The 27,331-nt window shown below is 50.5% G+C and overlaps 1 protein-coding gene across 9 annotated transcripts; it reads left to right on the plus strand.

Annotated features, from left to right (window-relative positions):
* LOC148659175 (transducin-like enhancer protein 3-B) lies at positions 1–27,331 on the plus strand. 9 transcript variants are annotated; one of them, XM_088641143.1, is made up of 21 exons: positions 1–105; positions 1,007–1,218; positions 1,781–1,881; positions 2,626–2,689; positions 3,984–4,028; positions 10,602–10,664; positions 11,089–11,193; positions 16,261–16,465; positions 16,990–17,006; positions 19,153–19,275; positions 19,450–19,500; positions 20,085–20,237; positions 20,653–20,785; positions 21,212–21,381; positions 21,585–21,661; positions 22,254–22,503; positions 23,034–23,281; positions 23,523–23,670; positions 23,865–24,015; positions 24,729–24,805; positions 25,136–27,331. In XM_088641143.1, exons 2-21 carry the CDS (start codon positions 1,195–1,197, stop codon positions 25,241–25,243), a joined length of 2,313 nt encoding a protein of 770 aa, XP_088497269.1. In that variant the 5' UTR covers positions 1–105; positions 1,007–1,194; the 3' UTR covers positions 25,244–27,331. The 9 variants fall into 9 exon arrangements, with proteins under 9 accessions (XP_088497269.1, XP_088497271.1, XP_088497274.1 ...); XM_088641145.1 differs by having other exon boundaries at positions 7–531; positions 20,653–20,770; XM_088641148.1 differs by having other exon boundaries at positions 8–531; positions 11,089–11,163; positions 20,653–20,770.

Raw genomic sequence — 27,331 nt, forward strand, 5'->3', positions numbered from 1 at the left:
GCGGCTGTTGAGCAGCCCCCTCGTGTCAGTGCTCTGTCTGTGTGTGGTACAGTGAGCCAGGCAGTGTGTGTGTGAGCGCGCTGGAGGAAAACTGGAGAGCAGAAGGTTGGTGAATAACAGCGTCAAAACTTTTTTTTCGAAAGAAAAACGACATTTAACCCCAGTCTAACCCGAACGCGAGCTTTCGGTGGTACTGGGAGGTTCGAGTGGACGTACTGGACTCGCCACGAGCTAGCCGAGGCTCAAATGCTGCGTGTGTTTACGGACCAAAGTCTGAAAGGCTTGTTTTTTTAAACCCTGGGCTTGGATACTTGGATAGAGGCATCTCGAGTCGCCCGGCATCGCCCGAGATCGCTCCTGGGTGCTCCACGGCAGACCCTCCACGGGGAGATGATGTGCTGTTCAACGGTCCGTCTCGGGCGAGCTCTTCATCTTTGCGTTTGTGTGAATCTCGGAGGGTTTTGAAGACTTGCTAAGGAACGAGCAAGCTCCCTTTCCCCCCCACCCACCCCCCGTAGCTGAAGACAAAAGGTAAAGGCTGGCGGAAACGCGGAGGTCCAGTTCGGTTTATGGTCCGTGTGCGCTTTGTGTGTGTGATTCTGCCGCTGTTGATCAAGCCACGGGGCGCACGGTACCGTAGAGAAGGTTAATGTCTCCTACAAAAATAAACCTTAGCATTTTAAAATATGTCTGGCGGAGAGAACAAACTGTGTCTTCTTAACGCGTGAAATCGACGATTTCCATTCCAGGCTGGAAAATACGAAGATCCCCAAATCTTTCTGAAAATTAATCCTTATCGCCGTTATAATTACCATTACGGAGGAAAAAAAACCTGGATTTGATTCAGCTTTTCCCAACAGATGTCAACGGACCGTTTCTGTGCGATGCAATTATTCCGCTCCGACTGCCTCGGAGCTGCGTGGCTCTCTTTCTAATTGGGCGAAACTTGTTCATATATCATTCCTGTTTGTTTTTTGTCCGTTTTGTGGTCGATGCGTGTTTTAAGGCGCTTGTTGGGGAGCGGATGAGCCGAGGCTGGCGCTGGGAGTGTTAGCGCCCCCGATCCCTGCGAGGAGTTGGGCTCCGGAGTTCGCAGACCTGCGCGCTCGGGACTACTCGCTTTGTCCGCTGGGGATTAATTAAAGAAACGAAGATATTTCCTGGACTTCCCCTTCGAAAAGGGGTACACCGAAGATGTATCCGCAGGGCCGACACCCGGTAAGTGGATTCCTGGCCAAAACTGCAACTAGCTACACCTACCCCCCACACACGGAGCAGTAGTTGTACCCTGTTATTTGAGAATCGCGTTCCGCTCCGATTTGCATGCAATTCTGTTTCACCCCTTCTGTAATGACTCTGCACCCTTTTGGGGACACCGGTATTTAGGGCAAGCAGAAAATGTGCCGTGCAGGTGATCACTCACGACAACACGCGAACAGGACACGTTTCGAATTTAATTTTCGCTGTCCTCAGACGTTGCAGTTGCCCACAATGGTGTGTGTGTGTGTTTTTTTCTTTGCCATTTGTGGTATGGGTCCGTGCTTTGTTCCCACCAGGTGCACTTTAGCGCTGGGTGGACGCGCTCTTTAGCGGGCGGCAGCAGGAAGGGATCGCGCGAGCCGCCTGGGAGCAGCTCTGTCAGCCCGCGGGCGGCGCGAGCTGGATTGTCCTGCGGGCTGCGGCGAGCGAGACGCGAGCACCCCCCCCCCCCCAACACTTTTGGGTGCGATAAAAAGTGCGATTCCGTTTTCTTCTTCTTAACTTAATCATATTTTTTCAGGCGCCTCACCAGCCTGGGCAGCCCGGGTTCAAATTCACAGTGGCGGAATCCTGTGACAGGATTAAAGACGAGTTTCAGTTCCTACAAGCTCAGTATCACAGGTAATCATCACAGCCGTAGGAAGATTCGGGGTGGGTGTGCGGTGGTGGGGGAAGTCTTGTTTTCATAAATCCTAAAATGTACCGAGATGCAGGACTGCGTTCACCGGTAATAAAAATCCCAGTTTAGAGATGCGGGTGCTTATTTAAAAGCATCGAGATCTCCGATCTGGGTTGTTGATGGAGTTGCGGATAAAATCCCAGTAGTGGTAGTGGTAGTCCATGGCTGTGATTAGCAGCGCATGTGACTTCTTTATTTCACTAAAGCGGAGATAAAAGTCCAACCTTGCAATTCTCGTTTTGAGTACGAGTGCCACGGTGATGTCAGGCGCTCGGGGTAGTTTGTAACATGTTGCTCAGGAAGGGATTCTGGGGGGTGGGTAAGAGTATGGCGGCACATGTCGGTCTCAGACCTTTCGGTGCTGAAATGTGAATTTTCGTGGAAAATGTCTGCACCGCTGCACAGCGCTGAAATGCTAGGACTTGATTGGAAATGAAAGTGATTTTTTTTGTTTTAATAAGGCGAAAGCGCCTGTTTGCAAAGTGACTGATGTTCCCGTACAGCCACTCCAAATTCTCCCCAGAGAGGGGGCGTCTTGTCGTCCCGGCGGCGAATTTCCGGGCGTGGAAAGCCGGTTTTTCAGGGGCTCTGATGTTGTGACAGCGGCGCGGGAGGGGCGTGTTGAGCAGACTGTTTTGGGGGAGAGAGTGAAGACTGAAAACGGGCACCTTGTTTCCTCTTTTCAGTCTTAAGGTGGAGTATGACAAACTGGCCAACGAGAAGACGGAGATGCAGCGCCACTATGTCATGGTGAGCCGACTTTTCTCATTCCGGAGCGTGGTGGTGAGCCGTGCAAGTCGAGGGGTTTGTTTTAAGATTTCCATCTAAGGGCTGGTGTAAGGGCTTGTGAAATCACCCAGCAGCACGCGAAGAGATGAGGCCTCTGGCTACGGGGGCGGCTCCAAAACCCCATCCTGACCTGGGGCGGCTGTGCTTGGTATTACGAGATGAGGGGGTTAGTGTCTACAGTGGCCAATATAACCATCTTTACACCCAGGCCTATAGCAGACAATAGCTGGCCATTGCATGGTCAGTGAGGATATGGGCAGGGCTTGGAATTCATTTCTGAAGAGTTGTACGCTATTTGTGATGGGTGTCGATTTCCATCACTACTCAAGGAGAGGGGTGCTAAAATGTGCTGTTGGGGTGCTTCCCATTTTTTTTTTCCATCTGTAATGCACGGCATTGTTCCTTCCGATAAACAAACAAGTGGGGGGGGTTTCGTGATCACGGCCAAGCTCGTGAATTAAAATGATCACGGTTCCCTGGGTGGGACAGACGAGTGCCCACAGCTGCCATCGTATCTTCTGACCTCAGCTGAGATGAAGAGGAAATACAAAGAGGTATCGGAGCATGGCTGAGTGATTTAGGCTAGTCTGAGATCCCTATTACAGTGGGGTGCATGGCTTAACTTCAGCCACTATGAAAGTGCTTTTTTTTTTCCCCACAGGAAAAAAAAACTCCTATGAAGCTTGAGTAAACAGTTCTATTACTCACCCTCTGTTCCTCTGCTGATGGTGTCAGGCTGCAGGTTACAGAGTTCCGTTGCTCTGATCTATGATTTGTGACACGATGGTGTTTGAAAGTCCTTCTCTAACAAGCTGTTTGACTCGGGATGCACTGACCTCATAAAAGGATGGCCAGCCAGTGCACACCGGCTCTCCTGCAGTGTCCTGACGTACCTCCGTGGAGGTTTCCTTAAATAGCTCCGGTGGACGAAAGGGATACACCCTCTGACCAGCCAGAGATTTCAGGAGCTAATCGCTAATTTGCCTGTCCAGTTTTTTGTGCTCTCCTGCTGAGTAGTCACAGACTGCTAGGTGATGGATTTTTCTGCTACTTAATATTTCTCCATTTAGCGACGTTTTTTTGTGATCTGACAAGTGGGTGTCATTAATTAACAACCTACACAGAAAACAGGATTATTGGTCAGTCTTGTGGGAGAGGGGTGGCTCTTGCCTAATGGCTTCAGGATCTGAAAGGGTGAGTGATGCAGCTGTTTCCGAGATGTTCATTGGATTTTTTTCTTTCTTTTGTGTTCCAGTACTACGAGATGTCTTACGGGCTGAATATTGAAATGCACAAACAGGTATGTACCCTGCAACCACAGCGCCAGCGTGCTGCCCCTTTTCGGAGGGGGGTATTTCATTTGCATCTCTGGCGGACTATGGAATTGCGCTGTAATATTTCTGGGTTAGGCGCCTTCAATCATTTACAGAGCTTTAAGAAGGTATTGTGCGAAGCGTGCGGCAGTAAATCGGGCCGAATGTGTGTGAGAGGAAGGCAGAGTGGGTGTGTGCGCTGCATTGTGGGAGAGGACGTGAGAAAAGGGGTGGGGGGGTGTCCCACCACATCTGTGTCTGGGATCTGCTGCGGATCCTGTTTGGCCAAGTGGGTGCGGGAGACAGTGGGGGCACTGTGCAGGCTTGTTTACACAGGGAGCCCAGCATCATGGGACTCGACACAGATAGGAGTCCTCCTCCTACTTCCTGCCACGGCCGTGTAGGTCTGACAGCCCTGAAGTCTTCCGGCGCGGCTGGAATGCGATGGGGCCGCGCTGATAAGATTAGGAGGGGAGAGCATGTGATGCCATCGCGGAAGGGAAGAAAGTCTGCGGTGATTAAGAGCCGATTCCGGCTGCTGAAACTGGTGAGCTTCGGTAAAGATGAAGTAACTGGCGTGGCGCTAGACTTTGGAGCCTGCCCCCCGACGCCATACGGGCATCGCGGCTGAAGCTTCTGACCGTTAAACCGAGAGAGTGGCGTTGCAGGGTTCGAGCGGGATTCGGGATTAAATCTCCAACTGAAGTACCGCGCCAGACCCCAACATTTAATGTCTGTAGCTGCTCACAGGGGCATGAGGGCGCCGGCCTGTGGGTTTTTGGAGAGTATGTACGGTTGGTGCTGTCTGGCTTATTTGTAACGAGCTGTCGGTTAGGCAGACAATATCGGGTCGTGTGATTTAACGCGCCACGGCACTGCATTCTGAGGGGACACGCGGGGAGAGTCTGGGGGTCTCCGGTGGAGCCTCCCAACGGCAGTATTGGATTAGTCCCGGCTCTGCAGGGGGGTGAACCGCGGCGGCGAGGAGAGGGAGACCGGGGACAGGCCGTGTTGGCGTCAATGGCACGGAGCCGGATGCCGGGCACGGCACCAGATGCTCGGCAACATTGAGCAGGAGCGAATCCGCCAGTGGCTGGGGGAGAGAGAGAAAAGGAGTTATTTCTGGGGCAGGTGGGACAGTCTGGGGTAAACAGGTTAATTAGCCGACCTGTTCTTAGCGGCTGCCTTTTGTTTATCAATAGCCTCGGCTGACCAGACTGCAGCGGCTTGAATTATTCATGCGGAGGCCCTTTTCCTTCCAAATCGGAGCGCTTATGATTACATCTGCCCGGAGTAGACGCACAGACGGGCTCTCTCGTGCGGGGAGGGGGTCGGGGAGGAGGGTTAATAGGCTGGCCTTGGCCAGCTGCAAATGAAATCTTAATTCTACTGAAGTTCGAGGATCGCTTTTGAGGGGTAGGTCTCTTTATGTACGTGAACAGTACAGGTTTCACGTCTCGTGAAGTGAGGCAGAGGGAAGCAGCCTAGATTCTGGAGGCTGGCTGATTATTGCAGCTTTGGGTGATTTGTTTTGACAGGCTTCTTATTATGTGGGAATTGGGGAAGTAATTGCAGTAGCCCGGTGTCAATCAGCAGTTTTAATTGTTGCAGCTCATTATGCTGCGTTTGCTGGAATTCTTGTAGAGGAGCAGGGGGAGACGCGAGTGGAGACCGGCGAGCAGGTGGGGCCTGGCGAAGGCAGGAGGAGTGCCTTTCCGGGACTGCTATTTGGTTTCCTCGACCTGTTGGTACCTGAGCTCGCTCGCGGAGATCCGAGTTGATTAAGGGAAGCCCCGTCTGCGGGCTCTGTGTGCCGAGCTCCCTGCTCTTTCTTCGCTCTGCCTGTTCAGATGAATAATTTATGCTGGTTTCTAGGACTTGTTTACCAAGGTGATGATGGCTGACTTGTCTGGAAGCCAAAGCAAACTTGACTCGATCTTGAAGGAATAACTATAATGGAGGAGTCTAGTCAGGAGGTGGGGCTGTCGCCCGTGATCTCTCTGGGTTCGCGGCGATCTGGAATTGTTGAAGCCGATACCCTGATTTCTTTCAAGAAGTAGCTGAATGAAATTCTTGCCGTTGTTGGCAACTTGATGAGCCGACTAACAAATAACTTCCTCTCCTTATTCTTCGGGACAGGAAGGAGCTAGGTCCTTGATCTCCGGTACGAGAATGAGGTCTCGAGCTGAAATATTGTGTGGGATTGAACTGCCCTGTGGTGTTTTGGGGCTCTAGTCAATGTGATCGGACCTTACCAGTATCACCGCAGCCTGATCAGTTCTGACTTTGGAGACCAGGACTGGGCCTGATCGCTGCTGGGGTGGGAGACCTCTGTGCTGTAAGTGATGCTGGTGGCACACCCCGTTTGCGCCAGAGAGTTCAAAGCACTGCCCCAGTGTGATGACGGCAGGCACTCGGTCATTGAAGATCCCGTGGATCTGTTTGTAAGAGTATGGCTGTTATCCCGGCTTCCCAGGCTACACCCCTCACGGGATATCTTCAAGTTCCCACTCGGTTCTGCTGTGAATCATGTCCCCACTCTTCACCTGACTGCATGTCACCTGGGTAGGTGTTGCAGTTGTGGATGAAGTGGGTCTTCCGTATGTACATGGAGCATCTCCTTGGAGCTTTGGGACTGCAGTGCGAATGCAGTTGGTTAATTAATTTCGCCACAGGGAAATAACTGCTGAGACCATGAGTCTTTTTCCAAAGAAGTAACTAACTTTGGTTGGCTTTCCGATAGGTGAGTGCTCGTCGCTGCCTTGCAGATGTAAATTTCCACGGTTGTCCATTGTGGAAGGCTCGTCTCTGGGTTCACCACAGGGATAATTAAAGTCATTGTGTAGAAGAACCTTTGAAGGGTCATAGTCTCAATTTTGTGCTGTGCACACCACTGGGTCTTGGGCGTCTGATGTTGCTCCTGTTGACTCAGCTCTCAGGCACGGCAGTGTGCACAGAGGGGTGAGTAATGCCTTCAGGCATCGGCCGGGCTTAAAATAACACAGGAGATGTAACTGAAAATGTGTAGAACAAACACTTTATATTAGGGCCCAGCTGATTAAGAGCAAGGCCATCATTCTGCTGTGGGCAGATCCCTGCTGAGGTAAATTTAGACTCGGAATACCCAGACTGAAGTACCGGCTATGGTTTTGTGTTGAATGGATCGAGATGGGTCTGCGTGGCGACTGTAAAGATCCTGAGCAGAGCTGCAGAACACAGAAGGTTTGAAATTTGACCTTTCCTTTTTGGGTCACTCGCTTCTTGATCTGACAGTGATGTCCGGCATTATTTATTTCTTTTTTTCCCAGTGCCTCGGCTGTCCAGTTAGTTCCTTAGAAAAAAGATCCTTCAATTTTCTGTGCCCAGTGCACTGTTGGTTAATGTCCGCGTGTCTTGTCCTCATGTGAGCTTTAAGTAGTTCGAGTTGCTTTTACCATAGTATTCATGTCAGTTTTCTGTTGTGGTACCCGGAAGTTTCTGTAGTTCTCGGTGGGGCCTTTTATGAAAACTTTGATGTGGGGAAAAAAACAACAACTTTGATTTATGAAATGATCTGCTCATTGCTCTGCCCTGCTTCACGGTTTGCACTCGGGTCTGCGGCCAGGCTCCTTGGGAGCCCTGGTATCTGGCCTGTGTCCAGAGCCCAGCCCCTGCGTGTGTGGGTCGGGGACGGGGGGTGCTCCAGTCTCTCGGGGGACACCGGCGTCCCTAGCCTGCCTCCTCAGCCTGCGTCTCTGGTGATTAGTGCTGTTGGTGGCCTGGAGCTGCACAGCACGCACGGCTACAATCACCAGTTGTTTTCCTGCAAATTTAATACTCATCAGTGTCTCGCTCCACTTTGCTAATGCCGATAGCAACAGGGCAAATAGCTTTCAACATGCCATTGACAGGCCGGACTGAGAGCGCTCTTGAAGCAGTGCTAGACAGCTCCGAGTACCTGTAATTGTGTACCAGAGCGCAGAGCTCGCTGCTCAAGGGCTCTGCTTTCATTGGCTTAAAGTGACAATATCCTATTTTTATCCGGTGCTAAAAGCTTGCTGCACCATACACAATGGAAACTGGGCCTTTTTATCTTTTTGCTTATCTTTTTTTTTTAGTTCATTGTGTTTTTTCTTTTTTCTTTTAGCTTCGTACCAATTGTCTAAAATGGCAAACGCTGATCACAGTGCTCTTTCCTGGGACTTCACCCCCCCCCACAAAATCAACCAAATCGAGCTGATCCCTCATTTAAGCAAATGTTGATTCACTCTCTAATGACTTGTACTGGCGCCAAGCGTTGCTGTAGAATACTAAAGGACCCAGAGGAGTGCATTCCGGGCATCTTCACAAATTCTGGATTTGCTAAAGCAGTGCGTCTTCCATCAGAGTTGTGCAGCTCGCCTTTGTGGTACCGGTTGAAGTTAGACGGTGGCAGTGAAGTGGACTGGCCACCGAGACACGGGCCTGAAAGGATCTGATCTTCTGGCATCCTCGGTATCGTATCGGCCAGCAATCTGAGCCGCTTTCTTTCTCTACAGCAGCTGTCATCGTCGCGGTTTCCTTGTACGTGCTGGACTTGTCTGTTAGTGCGGTTGTGTCCCAGGCTTCGCGTTTGCTCTTGAACGTGGGCTGTTCTCGCCTCCCTGCCGCTTCTCCAGTGCAGGTGCTCGTTCTCTTTCTTGTAGCGTGCGCCGTTGACGAAGGGTTTCGGATGGGGGTAGCTGTGCTCGTGCTGTATTGACATGCTTCTCTCCCTGGTAGCTGAAGTGTCTCTGATGGTCCGATTACATATTCATCGGAGAGTCCCGCTAGCACTGGGATGGGGTGTGGGCTCAAGATTGGTGAATCGCACTGAATTAATTGGTGCTTTTACACGAGTTGCCATCCAAGTTTTCTTGTTGGAACCAAAGGTACAATCTGGACCGCAGGCAGCCATCAACACGGGCTGTCTGTTGCCGAGCTCTTGGAAGCTGCTGTTGCTGATGGTGTGTGAAGCAGTGAAGGTCTGGGTGCTGTGTGTAAGTCATCACCTGGATCTTCTGCGGAGGAGGAGGAGGAGGAGGCAGGCGAGCTCCAGCTGGGCTTTAAGAAGGGGTACTGTGGGTCAGATGCCCGTAATGTCCTGTTGCGGCCCTGTGCACCTATTAAAGGCAGTGGAATCCTATGGCCTTCTGGTAAGGTCCTGCAAGGCTTTTCACACACTTGTAGTAACTGTGTTGATTCAGAAAAAATGGTGCTGAGGAGGACTGCTTGTTATGTGAAAAAACTGCCGCCCTGGGAGCAGGGGTGGGCGGGTGGGGTGTTGCTGGAGCCCTCTTGTCTACTCGACCCCCCCCCTCCCCATCCGCCCCCTCCCCCAGACCCCTTTTATCCACCATTAATTTGCGGCGCTGATCTGATCGACAGCCTGAAAATTCAATTTAATGACCTGCCTCTGTGCACGTAATATGATTTTACAGCCTGTTACGGTCAAGCTGAGGGAGCAATTTACATAATGATCGCAGGGAGATAGGGGCTGCTGGCGTTGCTGTGGCAACCCGGAGCCGGGGCCAAGGAAATGGAGATTGGAGCCAGTCGGGGCAGGAAGGGGAGGGGGGCTGTGGCTCTGGACCTCGGGGATAGACGGGAGGGAGTGGGAGTGTTACAGGAGGTGCACTCTAATATCAGGAGGTGTATGCTGGGCTGTGGCAGGGGAACTGCACTTTTGTCTGTCTGCATGCGCGTCGGGCAGTGGGAAACAAGCTGACTGACTTCAGGACTGCCCGTGGAGCTGGTTTACACCTGCTGCCGGTCCAAGATGACGGTGAAATTCTCTTTGCTCTCTGAGGTGCATTACCTGGGGGCCGTTGTTCTCTGTGAGCAGTGCCCTTGCCGTGTGAATGCAGGCAGGCAGGCAGGGCGCATGTTCAGTAGCTCTCGGGCGTTATTCTCGGGAGTCAGAGGTCACGCAGGGAGAGCAGACCCCTGGCGATTACACTGGCTACACAAAGACAGGGCATCAATGGAGCTCATTTAAAGGGTTTAAATATTTCATGGGTCTCTGGTTCTGCATCGTGGAATGCTTGTGAAAGAGAGAGGTGGGGGCGGGGGGGTCTATTCAGAGTATCTCATGGGGAGATTGGTGTCCCTGTGGTGGCAGATGCATAGTTAAGACTTTTGTTTGCTTTGTAAATATCCATTCGGATTTTCATGCTCCGATTTGATTCATTTTCCCCTCGTCGTTTCATTTCTGTGCTACCAAACGCGATAGTTGTCACCATTTTTTAGCGAATGCTCTGTGTAAGCAGAGGTTTTGTAAGACTTTCCCAGGATTAATGAGCTCTTACCTGGAAATGAAAGAAATTAAGGGGCAGCACAGGCTTTCGCTCCCCATTCTTCCTGAATACATTCTCTTCATATTTGGTATTTTGAGATGTTTGCTTTTTTTCTGAACTTCATAAAGCTAAATTGCACATCTCTGAAAAATAATTGCAAAGCAGTCTTCCCTAGATGGAATGGTAATTAGCCTTTTTTCCCCTCTTAAAGAGGTTGTATGAAGTAGTCTTGATATTCATCCTCATTTTCTCTCCCTTCTTTTCCAGACTGAGATTGCTAAACGGCTTAATGCAATCCTAGCTCAGATCATGCCTTTTCTGTCACAAGAGGTGAGTTTCAGAAGCAGCGTGAATGTTTTTCCCCCCAGACTTCATTTTGGAGTTGGCGTTTTTACGTGAATTTGTGCCGATGCCTACATCTTTAGGAACAAAGGATTGACCTGATCTTACAGATGTCTCAGGTTCCACCAAGATGTGAAAATGGCAAACAGTCGGTGTGCACAGAGAGGAGTGCAGTGTTGCCTACCGTAGCTCGTTAATTAAGAGACCCTTGAGATTTAGGTTAAAAAAAAAACATAGAATATTGGGGGGGACTTGTCTTCTCCCCTTTCTTAAAGGGACCTCTTATTTGGTGCATTTTAGGCAGAGGGGAGTTGTGGGGTGCCCAGCGGCGCTCTCGCTGCAGTGTGTGAAACCAGTGCCCACGTCTCGCCTGTCTGTCCCTCACTCACTTCTGTCTCCTCTCCCCTTGCAGCACCAACAGCAGGTTGCGCAGGCTGTTGAGCGTGCCAAGCAAGTGACAATGACCGAGCTGAATGCCATCATCGGGGTACGTGGACTTCCCAATCTGCCTCTCACCGTGTGTATACCCTCTTATTCCTTCATTTACCACCGCCAGGGGCAAATCTGCGCACGGCCAAGGGGAGAGGGCTGTCCGGAGAACAGCTCCTACTCCTGCAGCTCGGACCTGCAGGCATCGTGCCTCCCTCAATCAGTGCCCCCCCCCCACATGCACACACACACACTCCTTGTCATCAGCCCTGCCCCTCAGGTGTGGGACGTCTCCCTCACTGCTGCGAGGAGATTTTGCCCCATCAGCACGGCGCATGTGCCCACTAACCACGATTCACTCTGTCCTCTGCTCGGCTTTCTCCTCTGTGTGCAGATTTGGCTCTGTCATGAATGGTTTTGTTGTTGTTGTTGTTGTTGTTGTTTTTTTAATTCCTGATGTGCTAATGTGGGATTTTAATTTTTGATTCTCGAGGAGATCGCCTTTTTCGTCTTGTGTTTTAACGTGATCATTCATATGTTCTGCCATCCCGTGTGTAAGGGCTGAGGGGTGAGAAATCTGCAGAAGCTGTCCCTTGTTTGAATTTTGGCCTGGGGCGGGCGAGGTGTTTATTCTAGAAAGAATAATCGTCAGATTGGATGCTCGGACTGATAACGTGCAGAAAGTATTGCTTTAATTGGATTACCGTGTGGAGTTCGGTTTGTCCGTTACTGTTGACCCACATAGCTTAGAGAATTAAAAGCCAGTGTCCATGTGCTCTCTCTTGGCTGCACCCACGGTAGACTCAGTGAGGAGACAAAAAATTACGCGTAAAACCAAGCTCGTTCTATCCTTCCGCAGTTTTTTGTAACCCACCCTAGTTCCTTTGTAGATGGGGACTTGCATAAAACAATGGAATTTATAGCCTGCAGAGGGATGAAATGATCAATTCTTTTGCCTGATCAAATTCTAAAAAAGACTACAAAAGAAAAGAGCCTGATTCCGTTTTGAGGAGCCTTTCTTGAAAGCGGTCGTTAGGAGACTTGGGAGTCGGGCTGGGGCAGCTGGGAGCTAGATATTGGAATTCAATTAAGCCAAATGAGTGAAGGACAGTACCCCACCCCCACCCCATTTTCAAGGTAATTGCTTCCTCAAATCTGGCTGAAGGGGGCTGTCAGGGGGGCTGGTGTTCCTGCTCTCCCGCTGTCGGCACGCCCGGCCCCCGATCGCTGGGGCACCCCGGCAGTCCGCGGGTTCTGCTGTGCTCTGTGGGAGAGCGATGGCGGGAGGTCAGTGTCTGCCCAGAGAGGGGCCGGTCGGCTCGCGTTCGGGTTCAGCGCGAGGAGAGAGGAGCGAGGCTGTACGTGGTACGTGGACAGAGATGGAATCGGCAACTGTAACCATTTTAAGGCAGCGTGCCGGTTTTTCCGATAATCCCAGCGACACCCTTTCATCAGTGAAGTGAAGCCCCAAGGTCTATAAATCTTCATTATGGTAGCAGACGGAGTATCTTTTGTTTGCCAGTTCAAGTTAATGCAGTGCATGACTTTTTTTTTTAAGCCAGGTGTATTTGCTTTTCAAATTTGTATTTCCATATCGTAGTTTGCATGCACCTAATAGATGTTGCTTTTTTCCCTAGAGGATATTACTGTGCGAGCCCGACTTTGATGCAAGATTTGCAAATTCCCTGCAACGCTGTCGCAGTGTTATCGGGTTTAGAGGTACCCAGATGGATCGGCACAGGTTCGCTTGTTTTGTTGTGCGGAGCAAGTTGGCTGGAAGGTTGGAGTTTATGCAGTGGATGGGTAGAATCAAATCTGTATTTCGGGAAGAAAATGTAGGCTCTGATCCAGCATCTAGAAAGAGGCGATATTAAAATAATCTGCCTGCAATGAAATATGACTGAAATAGGTCTGGAAAATGTTTCCCTGACGTATTGATTGCAAAACAGATGTTTTAAAAGTGGATCCTGACTGAAGGCTCTTTTCCGTCTCATCTCCTTTGGCGTTGAATATTTTATTAACATATTGTCAGACAGGATTGTCTCCCCCACATGTTCTGTGGTGTGTAAAGTGTTATTAAACCTGAATAGATTGTCATCTTGCTTCTCGTTTTATTTTATAGTCCACCACAATCGTTTCTTAACCCTAGGGTTCCAGGCTGGGTTAAAATCCTGATTGGGAGTCCCAGTGTTAGACTTGTTAGGAAGAGGAAAGACAACTTTATTTTTAGAAAGCGGGCATTATTCATTCTGTTCAGCCTTGGTAAACGTGCCAAAACTGTCATGAATATTTGAAAGGGCGAAGTAGATGAGCTCTCGCCCAGCAGTTTGCAGAAAGAGTAAGACAAGCCAGCTGCTGAGATGAGCGCATTGCAATCCCCAAAGCTGGGGTCCCAGGAGCCCTTCACGGCATGCATCTAGGACATGTCGGAATTGGTCTTCTGCTGCTTCTACCATTACAGCTCCCTCTGTGGGTTTCAAGTTGGAGAAAGGCCCCGTCCTGATGGCGCACTTGGTTTTCAGGGGGTGTTTCCTCGGCCAGGCTGGAAGAGAGAGCCATCCAGCTCGACAGGAGAATTTCCAGAGCAAATTATGCTGGAATGTCTTTAGAACTGCAAGAAACCATTGTCGTGCTTACTGACTTTTTTTTTTTGAGCTCCATGCTGAAAGCATGTGATTTTCCGGAGTTCTGGAACTGCAGCTTTTAGAAAGGCATAATGTGCGGGTTGCATCACCATGCTCTGGATTACAATATTTTTTCCTCTTCTTTGCAACTCAAAAGAAGTGTGTTGGTGGGACAGCCCCTGCAGATTTCCACTGAGAAAAGTTCAGTGTCAAATGAACCTTCCTCCTCTGCATTTTACAGTTTGTGAACAGTGATTTTTGCCAACATTTCCATGCTTTATCTAATGTGCTTTCATTTGATGATTGTTGATGATCGAACGTGCATGGATTGTCACGGTATTTTGGGCTCTGGTGAAAGACCACGTTTTTTGGGGGAAAAAATGACCTTCCATGCGGTTCGAAGCATGTATTGTGTGTGGCTGAAACTTGATGTGAAAACTCATTTGGTTAATTTGTTCATTGCATTATTTTTTAGTTGCAAAAAATGCTGTAGTCTTGATCACAGATTAAAAAAAAAAAGAAATATGAAGACCCCAGGTTTTTGGACCCAGAATATTAAATTAGGTATATTCTTCTCTAATTCTGGCTTCATAATTAGGCCTCTTGATATTGTTCCCTTGGGTTCTGCCTATACAGTTCCTCATTAGGAAGGTTGTTTAGATTGAATGGGGATTTCCCTCCTGCAACGGGTTTGCTGCCTGTAGTTTCTTGGTTCTTGATTGCCATCCCCATACCAATAAGCCCCCTGTCCTGACGCCATCAGACCCAGATTGGTATCTGATCTGGCTGGGAGTATTTTGGGAGGTTCTTGTATGTGTCCAAGTGTCCATTCGTCTAACGTGTAATTTGAGTGTGCTGTACAAGAATTATTTAACCTGTGCTCCACACGTTGCCGAGTTCCTCTATCTGTTATAAGGAGACCGCTCAGGGTAAAGATGCAAAACGTTCTTCATATGCGGAAAACATGTCGATCTGTTAGTACGTACTGTGGACTTTTCCGGTTTTGAATTTGGAGCCAGTTGTGTTCATTATATACTCACCTGATTCAGAGCCACCATCAGAGCTTTTGTTTTTTTCATTTCGGCTGACGGCCGCGGACCCTGTGACTGCACACGGGGGAATGAGGAAGTGTAGGCAGGTTCCTCTGACACGCCCACTTTGAGCCAATGGTCACGCCGCAGGCGGCACAGCGTGCCTCTTCTAAAGCCCTGTACGTCTACACACACCTGGGAGGTCGAGCAGGTTGCTGTGTTGCAGAGCACCGACAGGCCCTTGGGGTGAGCACCTTTGCTGATTGAGCCTCAAGGGAGCCCCCATCCTGTAGTTTTAGATATTCTCCCTGAACCGGAGCCGAGACGAGCAAAAAAAAAAAAAAAAAAATCCCTTCTCTAGACCATTTCCTAACAAGCGTCTCTGTGATGCGAGAGTGTTCAGCAGGTCAAGTGTGTCTGCTGAAGAATCGGATCTACCCCCTCACTCTCCCTCCGCCTTCAGTCCGGGGCCACGCCTCCCGAGTAGGAGCCGAGGCTTGAGCTTTCAAGCATGAAATAATTTTCCGCTGGTATGTTTAGTGCAAAAACAATGCTAAGTAAAGCAAAATATTGGACTGGAGTGAGCACACATGCTGCAATAGCAGTTGAATAATTGAACGTGCTCAAGGATGGTAATAAATAGCTGAGGTCCTTATTGGGGGTTATGTTAAGTATTATTTAACCTTCCTATAAAGTGCTTGTTTACATGCTGAGTGCCTTTTAACTCCCATCCATTTCCAAAGTCTTTTTAAATGCTGAAATATTGATGTCAGTCTGGAAGGGCTGGGCTCCGCTTCTGCCTGTTGGAATGGCTGCTTGTTCAGATCCCAACAGCTGCTGGTTTGGCGTCTTGGGTGCTAAAAGTTTGGTTTTGTGGACAGCTTTGCTACGGTTTTGTGAAACTGCATAAAAATAGCATCTTCCAGGGTTTCCCCCCCCAGTATTTAAAGAGCAGGCATTGTCAAGCCAAGGGTTTAACAGAAAGCAGGCATCTGTCATCTCCTGAAACAGACCCAGGATCCTGCTCTGCGTTTCTGCTGTACTGTTTTAATTAAAATAGACGCACAGTGAGCAGAGCTCATTTAAAAAATAATAGTGAAACATCTGCAACTGCCTGACGTTTGTCTTTTTTTTTTTTGTACTTTACCGACATGAAGTACACTTCTAAGCTGTTGCCAGCTTAGAAGCTTGTTGGTCGGTGCTCAGGATGCACAACATATTGGTATTTAAAAGGTTAGATTGCTCTTAATCAAGTTGGTTGAGCTTCTTTCTTTTTTTTTGATGGATGCCGGAGTGTCTTCTGTCCTCAGATGTTGAGATTTAGTCTCGCAGTGGGACTTGATAACCTCGCTTGGCCCGGGTGGGGGAAATACGTTAACGACGGCCCGTCCCTCCACTGAACCGTCCGGAACCGGTGGGGGGTCTGCCTGGTCTGGATCGGCCTCGCCTGGCGCCTCTTGGTTATTTCTGCCGACCCACTTGCGGTATGTTTGTCCACAGCAGCAGCAGCTCCAGGCCCAGCACCTCTCCCACGCAGCTCATGGACCCCCGGTCCAGCTCCCCCCCCACCCCTCGGGGCTGCAGCCCCCCGGCATCCCTCCGGTGACGGGCTCGGGCTCCGGCCTGCTGGCCCTGGGGGCGCTGGGGAGTCAGTCCCACCTGCCGGTGAAGGACGAGAAGAACCACCACGACCTGGAGCACAGAGGTGAGGAGCTGACGGCGCCGCGCTGGGGGCTGGGGGCCAGGAGCACCTCCTATATAGTGTTATAGTGGGTGGCTAGTGCATCACTAGTGAAGGCTGACGATCCGGTAGTGTTGGGTGTGTCTGCATACTGCAGCTAGGCCGGTGTCAGCCAATCAGGTGTTGATAGTCTAGACATCGGAGGCTGCCAGTCGTACTGGTGTTATAAAGAGAATCACAAGATCCCTGCTGTGGGCAATAAGGTGATAAAAGTGTGATTGAAACAGCCCGGGTCAGTCAAGATCAGACTGGATTTGATCAACTCGCCCGTGTCACCTGGTGTTGAGCAGGAAATCGTCGAGCATTGTCCTCGCGTAACAGAAGTTTCATCAGCTTGTTTCATAACTGGGGCTGCTTTCATGGCTAGAGCTGGAAAATCGGTTTACCTTTCATGCGTATACTAATTTCTCTTTCTTTCCTTTTTTTTTCCCCTCCCTTTCTTGGCCAATCATCTTTTCACTCTCCTCTTGCGCTTCCCTTGGTAAAAGAGCGAGAATCCAGCACGGTGAGTTTCAATTTCATGACATTACATCCTAACGGCATAAGATGCATGACGTGTGTGTGTGTGTGTGTGTGTGGAAGGGGGGCGTTCGGTCATGTTGTGTGAATATATGTAAAAAATGAACATTTTTGTATCTTTTCTTTTGGGAAGCGTCTGTCAGTACGTGCTTCAAAGCAGAATTATTATATTCTGTAAGCTGTTTAAAATGATAAAAGTGGGAACAAAGGGATTGCAAAATAGAAGGCTGGTGCTATCTAATCCAGGTAGAAAATCATAGGATGGGGATTAGCAGTTCTATAATTTCATCACAATTAAAAAAGACTTTCAACTCCCCTTTTGGAGGGATTTATTCCTCCCTCCCGCCCTCCCTCTCTCGCTGCTTCCAGTAAATATTTATGAATACAAATACGGAATTGTTTCCTTCTGTTCATCCCCTTGGCCTTGTAAGCCGTTTATTAGATGGGCTTAAACCTTCGTGATGGATTGCGCCGGAGCTGTAAGATTGTGTTTCAATTGAATGCGCCTCGTGAATGGGGGCAGTCATGGCTGAAGAAATTAAACTCCTCCGGTGATTAGCGGCGCTGCCATTCTGCTCTCCTGTCAGAGTGGGCTCGTTGTCCTGCGGGGTCATCTGATCGCGCCGGCGGTGACTTTGGTTATCGGGTCGCGTTGGAGCAGGCCCATAAAGGTCAGGCCATTAACCAGACGCTCGGCCCTGAGAGAGAGAGAGAGAGAGAGAGATTGAGAGAGAGAGAGGACAGGCCGCAACCCGAGGCCAAAAAAACCGGCCGGGCACTTCATTTCGGTTTGTTCTAATGGTAAAAAAAAAAGCGGTGTGCTACAGACTCCGTGACAATAGCAACATTCATGAACATATTTAGGACTTCACTAAAGAGGCTCGACGACTTGAATGTCTTTGTAATCTGTCCAAGAAAGCAGCACGCTGCCTAGAGAGCCCTTCCGCTGGCTCTCTGGACGCTGCCCAGTCACATCCTTTCTCCCAGCTCTTCGAATCCTCCTTTTTTTTAAACAACCACAAAAATAACCGTCGAGCTCCAGGAAAGCCAGCTCTGCTCAGTATTGATAGTCGGCCCTGGCAGTACTCGGTGTTCCCTGTCCAGGCGAGAGCGGACGGCCTGGGCGGCTCACAGAGCAGGAATGGCCCTCCTCGCTCGCCGAATTTTGCTCGCGGATCTTTTTTTTGTTGTCATCTTTCCACGGAAGACCGATCAGTGGCAGTAAATATTCCAAAGGTGGCTAGTCCCATGCCCTCAATAAGTTGCCTGACTCCGCGCCTCTTGCTCGGCCTGCCTCACAGGCTAAAGAGGAAGGCCTGCCGCTCAGCTGGGTGCTGGAGCGCACCTCCACACCGAGGGGAGGGGTCGTGTTTTTGTAGAGGCAGGGGCAGCGAGACTGCAGAGAAGACACCCCTCCCTCCCCCTTTCCAGTTGAGTCATTATTCTCGGTGGTGGTTAGTTTACCTCTGTGATGGAAATGTTTGTTGTTTTTTTTGCTACGACGTCTTTTCAGACGCTTAAGATGGTTTGCGGCAGCCTGCACAGCTTTGCTTCTTTGCATGTAAGCTCGTACACCACGGCAATGCATCCGAACGTCGGCGCTTCTCCTGAGGGCGTAATTCGTGTTCCTGTGAGGGTGGGGATGTGGGTATTATCTGGAGACGGGCCCTGCTAGGTAGCCAGTCGAGTCAATCGGCGGATGAGCATTGTGGCTGTTATGCTCTGCTGCTTTGAGAAGGCCACCCTGGGATTCTGAATCCGTTTGCCTGTCCGCCCCGTTCATCATGAGCCTGAGACAGCCCTTTAGTGAATGCACCCGGAGGTGTGCAGGGGAGCTGGCCAGGGTGTTGTCTGGCCCTTTTCATTTTACCACGATGTCCCGGTGCTGTGATCTCCGCTGCTCCTACAAAAGGTGTTTGCTCTGCAGGCTTATGCCAAACATTCTGGCAGAGTCTCAAACAGACATATGCAGCACATCTCATTTAAAAAAAGACAACAGGATTTTTAACCCATTTTAAGTGACCAGAATTGATTTGTAGGCCTTAAGGGCCATTTGTTTAAAGGAACTGTATTTTGATGGATCTGGCAGGTGGCTGATTTAATCTTTTGTTTTTTTTTCCTTGTGATTGCAGAATAACTCCGTGTCACCGTCCGATAGCCTGCGGGCAGCCAGCGAGAAACATCGTGGCTCCTCTGACTACGGCATCGACACCAAGAAACGCAAAGTCGAGGAGAAAGACAACATGAGCAGATATGTACGTATTTTTGATGATTCTCCCACCCTTTGTGGGCTCCAGTGCTTGCTCTGTGTTGCGGTCTTCATTGAGGAGATCAGTACAGGCGAAAGTCCTGGTTTTCCTTGCTCTGTGAATGGCAGCCAATTTGCTGTGCCTGTCATCTGGCCTCACTGTCTGTTTCTCTCTGAACAGGACAGCGATGGAGACAAGAGTGATGACCTGGTGGTCGATGTGTCCAATGAGGTGAGACCAGCTGGCTTGTACGGTCTCTTTAGCTCATGTACAGAACCAGTTTTAAGGAGATTATTCTTTGTAGAGGTAGGCAAGAGTCTGCGAGCTTCTTTAAAGGGTTTTATACTTGACATGAACTGCCAGAGGCTGCACTTTATGCTGGGGAAAAATGGGGAATTTAATCTTGCAATAATAGCACACGTTTTCCCTTTCGGCTGCGAATCCTTAAGATGAACTGAGACAGCACTTTAGAGAATTGAAGTTTCTTTTTGAAGGACTTTCGGAAGAAGTCCCGTGCATCTGTTCATAACTGTGCAAGCTGAAAGTCGTGGTCAGAGTTCAGGTTTGGTGTTTGATTGCGTGCTCATAATGAGGAAATTAAAAAAAAAAACGTGGCTGCACTAAACTGCTGTCGTTAATATTACAGATCCCTAGATTAAAGAGTTCATTTTTGCCCGTCAGTCTGTTTTAGTGCTGCCTTTGAAATATGCGTCGGGCTACTGTGGAAAGATGGGAGCTCGCTCCGTCTGGGTGTGCGCCGCGAGAGAGGGTGCGTGCGTCTGAGTTCAAGTGCTGTTCTCTCTGCCTTGGTGCAGGACCCCGCTACACCCCGTGTCAGCCCGGCACACTCGCCCCCCGAGAACGGTCTGGATAAATCGCGGGCGCTGAAGAAAGACGCCCCCAACAGCCCTGCCTCTGTGGCCTCCTCCAGCAGCACCCCCTCCTCCAAAACCAAGGAGCTCGTTCACGTGAGTGCCGCCCGGAACGGGGTTCGGCAGGATCTTGCCGATCCGATCTACTGTGGGCGGGCTTTCACTGCTCAGGACTAAACACCGAACCCCTTCGAAACCTTTGCAGTGTTCTTCTCTAATGAGATTAGTCGGGTTTTGTGGGGCAAGTTTGCATAGCCAGTCCATGCATTCAGTTTGGAACAGAGTTATAATGGGAAAGGGGGAAGCTATAAAAAGCCTGAGGTTCTCCCACTCTAGTCTTGGGGCATCTCCTTTTTAATAGCGGCCCTGTAGCTTTGCAGCAATAACAGGCTGTCAGAGTTAGATTGGATTATGCTGCGCTCGCAGTCGGACTGTCACTTTGGATTTATCCTCTGCGGCTGCCGCCGCCGAGATGATGATTTTTCATTTTGTTCTCTCTCCTTCCGTGCAGAACGACAAGTCCTCCACCCCCGGCCTGAAATCGAACACGCCGACGCCGCGGAATGACGCCCCCACCCCTGGCACGAGTACCACCCCCGGGCTGCGGCCCATCCTGGGCAAGCCCCCCGGTATGGAGGGCCTAGGTACTAACATTACTCTGTACCCGCCGTGCTGCACCATGCCCTGCCTCAGACTGGGGGGGGCTTGTCTGGGAAGAGATGTGAAAAGGGCTCACGTTATTCAGATGTACGATAACAGCTTGCTGTAAGCGTCTACGTCTTGACCCTGGAGAAGCTTTCGAATGTTCACATTGAGTCCCAAAACTGAAAGGTCTTCAGCTCCTCTCCCTGATTATCCCAAAGGTCTGGGTTTTCATTCCACCGCGTTAGACGTGTTTAGTTTCCTCGCGCCCTGCGTTGCCGTTTCGAAGACGTCGCCTGTCTCTTGGATGGGGATCTCGGCGATGGGGATTCAGGCCCTCTGTTGCAGGCCGCTGTGCTGTGAGACGCGGGTCGGCTGGGAAGCACACTCGGGGTTCACCCCCTCTCTCTCTCTCTCTCGCCCCGTAGGCCCCGCCCTGCGGACTCCCCTCTCCATCTCGGGGTCCTATGCCGCGCCTTTCGCCATGATGGGGCACCACGAGATGAACGGCTCCCTCACCAGCCCGGGGGTCTACGCGGGCCTGCACATCTCCCCCCAGATGAGCGCGGCGGCGGCGGCGTACGGGCGCTCTCCCATGGTGAGCGGGCGTGCTGCTCTTCCTCCCTGGACGTCTTGGTTCGCGGAAACCTTCGGGAAGTCTTTTCCCACACGCTCGTGGTTTGGCGTACAGTCAAACGCGGTTTTGTTTTTCCACCCCGGAATTGCTCTCTCTGCCCTGGAAGCTCCCCGCTCTGTGGAGGGGTGAGCTGACAGTGACCGGTTTCCTGTCCTGTTTCGTAGGCCGGGTTTGATCCTCACCCCCACATGAGAGCCCCGGGCCTCCCTGCTAGCCTCACCTCCATCTCGGGCGGCAAACCGTAAGTCGGCGCAGTTCGTCTTCCCACTTTGTTTTCCTAATTTGGAAGGTATAGATTTTGGTCCCGTTTTTTTTTTGCCAAACTACCTGCCGATTCTTTTTTTTTAAACGTTTTATTTAATTGTACCCCGAACCCACAGGCGAGGAAACCCTGAAAGTGCCCTGCAGAACAAAACCGTACTGCAGACACCGCCTCTGGGGTCTCGCCATGTACGTTATGGGGTTTCAGTAAAAATAATAGACAAGAAAAGGTGGGGAGAAACATGCTTAGACAAGGAACAAGAAACCTGGCATCATCTGAGCCTTGTTATTGACAACAGGTCCCAAGCTGGCAGTGTAGTGATGGAGGCCGAGTACAGCTGAGCTGTGGATCTTTCTAGAAGCAGTGTCTTGACTAAATGACCTGTTTTTTTGCTGCACGGTCAGGTGTTGTGTGTTGCCCCTGTTGAAATAACGAAGAAAGGGAATCGGCTGGCCCACCTGTAGCGCTTTTGTTGTGTTTGTAATTCTGAATGGATCAACCCAGCCTTTTAAAACCCCCCCCGAGGGGCCTGGTTTGGCTCCGAGCTGAAGCGCCCCTGCTCTCCCCGCAGGGCGTACTCCTTCCACGTCAGCGCGGACGGGCAGATGCAGCCGGTGCCCTTCCCGCCCGACGCCCTGATCGGCCCCGGCATCCCGCGCCACGCCCGGCAGATCAACACGCTGAGCCACGGCGAGGTGGTGTGCGCCGTCACCATCAGCAACCCCACGCGCCACGTCTACACCGGCGGCAAGGGCTGCGTCAAGATCTGGGACATCAGCCAGCCGGGCAGCAAGAGCCCGGTGTCGCAGCTGGACTGCCTGGTGAGTGGCGCTCCTGGGGGGTAGGCGGCCATCGCAGACCAGTCCGGCCACGGAGCTCCTTTCAGTGCTCAGTGTAAAATCTGGCAGTAAATTGAGTCTCGTATCGGTAGGAGATCAAAGACGCCAACGTGAACCGCTCCGGGGATTTTGTAGCATTGCCTGGCGCACAGTGGCTTCCTTTTAGCGATTTAGTTTAGAAATGAAACCTCTATCCCTAGGTTCTCTATATTAACTTGCGAAATGACCAGGCTGATTTGTTTTTGTTAAAAAAAAGCTCTGCCCATGGAGAGAGAGAGCGCTATGATTTTAATTGCTTTAAAATTAGCCTTGATATCGACCTAACACAGCCGTTTAATTCGTTTAAGAGCCTGCCACTATTGATCCCATTAAAGGAGGACACGTCATGGTCGTGGAAAGCATCCAGCTTGGTCTCTCCCCTGTAGACGGAGCAGGGATTTCTGCTCTCTCTCCTCCTGTCGCGCACAGCGAGGACACCGCTCTCACACTCTCCCGGCCTCTCTGCCTCCCAGAACAGGGATAACTACATCCGCTCCTGCAAGCTCCTGCCGGACGGCCGCACGCTGATCGTCGGGGGCGAGGCCAGCACTTTGACCATCTGGGACCTGGCCTCCCAGACGCCCCGGATCAAGGCCGAGCTGACCTCCTCGGCCCCGGCCTGCTACGCCCTGGCCATCAGCCCCGATGCCAAAGTCTGCTTCTCCTGCTGCAGCGACGGCAACATTGCGGTGTGGGACCTGCACAACCAGACCCTGGTCAGGTGAGGAGCACTCGCCCCTCGGTCTGTGCCCTGGGTTTTCAGTGCCTTTTCGAGGGAGAGAAGAAGTCTGATGAGCTTTCATAGAAACGAGCCCTAGCGAGCTGAAAAGAGAAATCTCCGGTCTGTGCAATGTGAAGTGTAAGAAAAGGCTGTGGAAGTTGTCTGCCCATTTCTTAGGTGAAGGTGTTGAGTGTCTTGCTGGGCCCGCCCCTTTAACCGAGAGCCCCTCCTGTGTCTGCAGGCAGTTCCAGGGGCACACGGACGGCGCGAGCTGCATTGATATCTCTCACGACGGCACCAAGCTGTGGACCGGTGGGCTGGACAACACGGTGCGCTCGTGGGACCTGCGGGAGGGGCGGCAGCTCCAGCAGCACGACTTCACCTCGCAGGTGTGTGGGAGGCCACTCCTTGTGTCTCTGCTGTAGTAGTGTGAAGGGCGGTGGGACCACCCCTTTGTGTGTCCATGCATATACTGTATGTGATGACATCACATAGCTCCGATATTACAATGTGATGACGTCATACATGTTCTTTATAGCTCTTGCTAATGTTTCTTAACTTATGTGCTGATTGTGCATTGCAGATCTTCTCTCTGGGGTACTGTCCTACTGGGGAGTGGCTAGCTGTGGGCATGGAGAGCAGCAATGTGGAGGTCCTGCACCACACAAAGCCCGACAAGTACCAGCTGCACCTGCACGAGAGCTGTGTGCTGTCTCTCAAGTTTGCGTACTGCGGTAAGTGCCCCATCGCTCCAGACTCTTGATGGTTACCGCTCTGGAGGGTGGTTTTCGGTGCCTGCCCTGGAGTACCCCCGTGTCTGCTGCTTAGTGTTCCAGCTGGGCCCTCATCCCCAGTGCTGCTCGGTGCCTGTAACTGATGGGATGGCTGGTTTAGACTTCTGTTTTGCACTGATTGAGCTATGATGTCCAACTTCAGCCCAAATAACTTTCTGCAGGCTCTTTTAAGGTGGCTGATTTAAAATATGCTCCCTTATTTCTTGCTAAACAGCTCTTCTTAATAGGCGATCAATTGATGAAGTGCTTTTCTTTCCGGTTGAGTCCAATTGGTTTTGTTTCAGCTAGTACACCTGGATAAGAGGTGCTCTGAAACTCGCTCTTGCCCGCAGGGCTCATGCCAATTACTGATCTCATTCAGCTTTTTAAGAGCTGAAAGTCAACTTTGAAAAAAGACCCCAGCTGGAAACAAAGACTTTTGGAGCACAAACCAGAGGACACAGTCCACAGCCCTCCAGCTCCAGGGCTGAGATCTGCAGAATTGGGAGTTAATGTACAAGGGTCGGAGGGCTGCAGATGCTCTGGAGCACCAAAAGCGTGTTCCCAACACACTGCAGTATGCAAAGAGTACGACAGACGACCAGATTCTTCGGGACAGCCTTGATTGTGCTCTAATAAAATATTCTAAGTGTATTTTGTTTTCTTGATTAAAGGTAAATGGTTTGTGAGCACTGGGAAAGACAATCTACTGAATGCCTGGAGAACTCCCTATGGAGCCAGCATATTCCAGGTATGTGGGATCAATACTGTGCCGTCAGCAGGGGAGCTAGAATATGCACCGATTCATTTTTTTATAAATACGGATACAAGAAACATCATTCGCAGCCATTTATTTGTGCCTTAATGCCCGGTTAATCATCTTGTTTCGGAGGATGCAATGATTACACTCCAGGGGATGTTGGACCTTAAAACCGTCTTCCCGCAGCCAGGCTCGGCTCGCACACCCTCTGCGCAGCCTCACGCGTGTGACTTCTGAACACGTGTGAGGACAGTAAGATCTTTGAACCGCAGAAATGCAAACTCATTTTCTTTTCTCCCTCCCCCCCCTCTCTCGGTGCAGTCCAAGGAATCCTCCTCGGTTTTGAGCTGTGACATTTCGGCAGATGATAAGTACATCGTCACAGGCTCGGGCGACAAGAAGGCCACAGTGTACGAAGTGATCTACTAGCTGGTGGAAATTGCCAAGGACCTGGGTATCCATTACCTGGGGGAGCTACTAGAACCCCCCTGCCTCCTCCCTACACTGACCGAGGGGGGGGTTGCTGCAGACTCGGGGTGGGGCGGGGTGGCACTGCAGCTCGGCTCGGACCCCCGCTGGCTGTGGCACCGAGTCCATCTGCCCGAGCACCACCAAGGACACGAGACACGCCAAGGGTGAGCAGCAGCAGCCAACGGCCTCTTCCAGACTGCCAGGAGCTCCTGAGGCACTGTAGCAGAGAATAGTCTTTTTGTTTGTGTTTTTTTTTTCCCTGGGATTGTGGAAGATCATCTTTTTTTACTCTTGAGGACATTCTGTAACGCAACCTGAAGCAGCGCTTCGATTTTTGTGTTTTTTTTTTTTCCAGCCACGCTCCTGTGCTCCTTGGACGTCTTTTGTGAAAAGTGTAAATAATGGAGTATTAAAGACACTTTTATATATATATATATTTGCGTGTCTCGGTACACTTGTGATGGGTTTTCTCTCGTCCGTTGTCACTGGGGATGGAAGGTAGCATTCTTCTTTTTTTAATTTTTTTTTAAATGCATTTCAGGCTAAATCTCATTGAAAGCAAGTGGGTTTATTCTAATTTTGTGGAATTTATTGAACTGGAAAATATGCAGATTTTTAAAACATTTTTAAAAAATGAGGAAAACGTTGGTTTCCGGATGTCCTCCTGGTTATTATGGATGTGTGCGGCTGAAGCTCTTGCCAAGGGACCCTGTTTGTGCGGCTGCTGTGTGGGCTGACCTGAGCTCTGATCGGCCTCAAGGAAGAAGCTTGCTGAAGGACCGGCCTTGGCGTGGGGGGGAGGGGCAGGCGGCTGCAAGGGTAACGTGGAGCAAGAACCTTGCAGCTTCACAAACATTGTAAAATTGGGGTCACGTGACTGTTCGCCCTTGGCCCCGTTTCTTGATTTTGCCGGCGATTTACAAGAAGACAGAGCCCAGGCTCTTGGTGGAATTCAATCGTCTCTCCCTCTGGAATGAGCAAGAACCTACTGATCTGAAGGGTGATGGTGTTCTTTTCTGGGATCGGTCTGGATTCCCGGTGTTAGTCTGGTGTAATTAGCCTGTGGGTGTTTCCCGACGAGCTCGCAGGGATCTGCCGAAGCGTAGCCTGTATATGCAGTAGGGTTGTGCGGTTTTGCAGCCAGCGTTTATCCTACTGCAGTGCTGGCCTGGCTTGAGTTGCTCCTTCATATGGTTTTGAGGGATGGGCTAAGGATCTTCCTTGTGAGCTGCGCTCCGCGGTTTCGGTTATGGCCGTTTCTCCTGCCACGCCTCGGAAGGCGATGCACTGAGGATCCCCCAGTGCGATGTGGGGCGCCAGTAGGAACCATGCATTTCGAGTGTGCAACCAAGTGCAACCACTGTCCTGGCACGGCCATCGTAAATCTGTTTCTTGAGCAGTTCTTCATGTCTTCAGGGGATTCAGGTATTAAAGTGACAAATCTTTTTTTTTTTTTCTTTTGCGTTGGTGGTTAAACAGTCAGTAGCTCAGATCTGAGCTGGTCCCGTCTTGTCTGCCTTCAGGTGACTTAGGTTGCTGTGGCCCACACTCAGAGTAGTGAATGATTCCCCTTTTCTGAGGCAGTGCAGTACCTCCATTGCTGTATGGAGCCCTGTGAAACCTTAGTGTCCATCCATAGACTCAACTGAAGAGCTTTTTATTTTTTGCTTTATTATTGTCACTTTTTTTAATATGGAAATTTCAGATCCATGAAGCCTTTTATATACATTTTGTCCGGTTCTGGACTTTAGTGTTGGACCCCACCAGTCCTGAAATCGCTTCGGCCCGTGAAGTGTGATGGGTGACAGAAGTGCAAAAGTTGAACGTTTCCCGAAAGGTGAAATCCTGCAGCCCTGATTCCCCAGCCACCTCACCCCCACAGCAACCTCCTTCCTCCCCTTCAGTCTAAGGAGCTAGGGAGTTGGGTTCAAAGTGTCAGCAACTTACTGTCTCAAACTCACACCAAAGTATGTAGCAAACTTTGTCATCACTGAAGATAATGTACAGTTGTTAATAATTCAATAAACTGTTTTTGTACAAAAAAAA

Source organism: Lepisosteus platostomus, chromosome 7 (assembly GCF_059453375.1).
Source record: "Lepisosteus platostomus isolate fLepPlt1 chromosome 7, fLepPlt1.hap1, whole genome shotgun sequence".
Classification (NCBI taxonomy): domain Eukaryota; kingdom Metazoa; phylum Chordata; class Actinopteri; order Semionotiformes; family Lepisosteidae; genus Lepisosteus; species Lepisosteus platostomus.